Source organism: Plasmodium reichenowi, chromosome 9 (genome assembly GCF_001601855.1).
Source record: "Plasmodium reichenowi strain SY57 chromosome 9, whole genome shotgun sequence".
Classification (NCBI taxonomy): Eukaryota; Apicomplexa; class Aconoidasida; order Haemosporida; family Plasmodiidae; genus Plasmodium; species Plasmodium reichenowi.
Window position 1 is genome coordinate 1,164,966 of NC_033654.1, and position 1,584 is coordinate 1,166,549.

At 17.0% G+C, this 1,584-nt stretch overlaps 1 protein-coding gene across 1 annotated transcript in view; it reads left to right on the forward strand.

Moving 5' to 3' along the window:
- Positions 1-235: 235 nt before the first annotated feature.
- The window catches only part of PRSY57_0928800 (putative membrane protein), a gene marked incomplete at both ends in the record, with an annotated part of 13,978 nt that continues 12,629 nt past the window's right edge, over positions 236-1,584 (forward strand). The window contains 2 exons of the mRNA XM_020114820.1: positions 236-374; positions 542-1,584. The exon at positions 542-1,584 is cut by the window's right edge and continues 12,357 nt beyond it. Of these exons, the coding sequence (XP_019970520.1) occupies positions 236-374; positions 542-1,584 (1,182 nt within the window). The remainder of the gene's footprint in view (positions 375-541) is intronic.

Here is a 1,584-nt window from a genome sequence, read left to right on the forward strand (position 1 = left end):
AAAAAAAAAAAAAAAAAAAAAAAAAAAAAAAAAAAAAAAAAAAAAAAAAAAAAAGGCACAAAATAAAATTAAAACAAAAATAAAACTTATAACATTCTATGAAAATATAGATATGTATATATATATATATATATATATATATATAATATATGTATTGTATATATAGCAATTTTAAAAATTGTAAAAAATAATAATAATAACATAAAAAGAATGCTATAATTTGAATTAAATAAAAATGGGTAATTGTAAGTCTTATTCTTCTCACTTTAGTGTTAATAAAAACAATACTAATGAATTATATGAAAACTTAATATGTAATTTTATTGAAAAGGATAAACTTTTGTTTTGCCCCAAAGCTTTTGTTATATATGAAGGTAAATGTAAATAAATATGTATAAGACTATGTCTATTTTGTGTATGTAAAAGTGTTTTCTTCTTATAATATATTGTATACATATATATATATATATATATATATATATATAATTATTTATTTATTTATTTATTTATTTATTTATTTATTTATTTATTTTGTTTTTAGTTTTAAAAAGAAAACTCGAAAATAAAGATGAGTTTAAGTATTATATTGTGAGGACTCTCCAGAGGAAGAAAGTTAAGAATGCTTTAATTGGTTTAAGTGAAGATTACAACATCGATGTTTTGAATTTTTTATTAAAGTTATTTAAAAAGATAAACAATGATTATTATAACAACATATTGAACTTGCAACATAGTAATTATTATAATTATTTTGTTCGTGAAGATACAAAATTTGTAAGTTTCTCGGAACAAATAAATATCATTCTTAACATATATAATTTTGTACGTATGAAATATATACTTGAAAGCATTTGCTTACATTTATATTTTGAAGTACATGATGATATTAAGGAAAATTATGAATATACAGAAAAAAAAAATGGGAGTAATAAAAAGATGAGTACAGTAAAGGTAGTAAAAGAAAGATCGAATAATTTATTACATTTTAAGAAAAAGAATATAAGTAATACATTAAGAGATAGAAACAATATGATATATTTAATAAAAAATCGTTTTAAAAAAATTGAGAGTTTTTGTAAAAATAATTTACACTGTAATGTATTTGAGAATTTTAAAATATGTAATATGATGTGTTTATATATTTTAAAAAATAATTATAAAATAAAATGTATTTTATATAATATATTTAGTGTTATGTTTTTTATAAATAATTATTTTAATATATATAATAAGGGACAAATTAATAATCATATAAAGAAATTATCATTTAATGAAGTCAAATCACAAATAAAAAATGAGTTTTTAACAAAATTCAATAAAGAAGAAATTAAATATTCCTCATGTTTACAAGATATTTATAAAAGTTATTTATTTATTTCTTTATGTCTTAGTTCTGATGAACAGATTAAAGAACATATATTATATAATACAATTATTAATATAAATCAAAGTCCATTACGATTCTCTAAATGTATTAGTGAATTCTTAAATATGTATAATACTTCACCAAAAAAAATGCATACTCTTTTTTCATCAAACGAAATGATGGATAAAAAAGAAAAAAAAAAAAAAAAAAAAATTTAC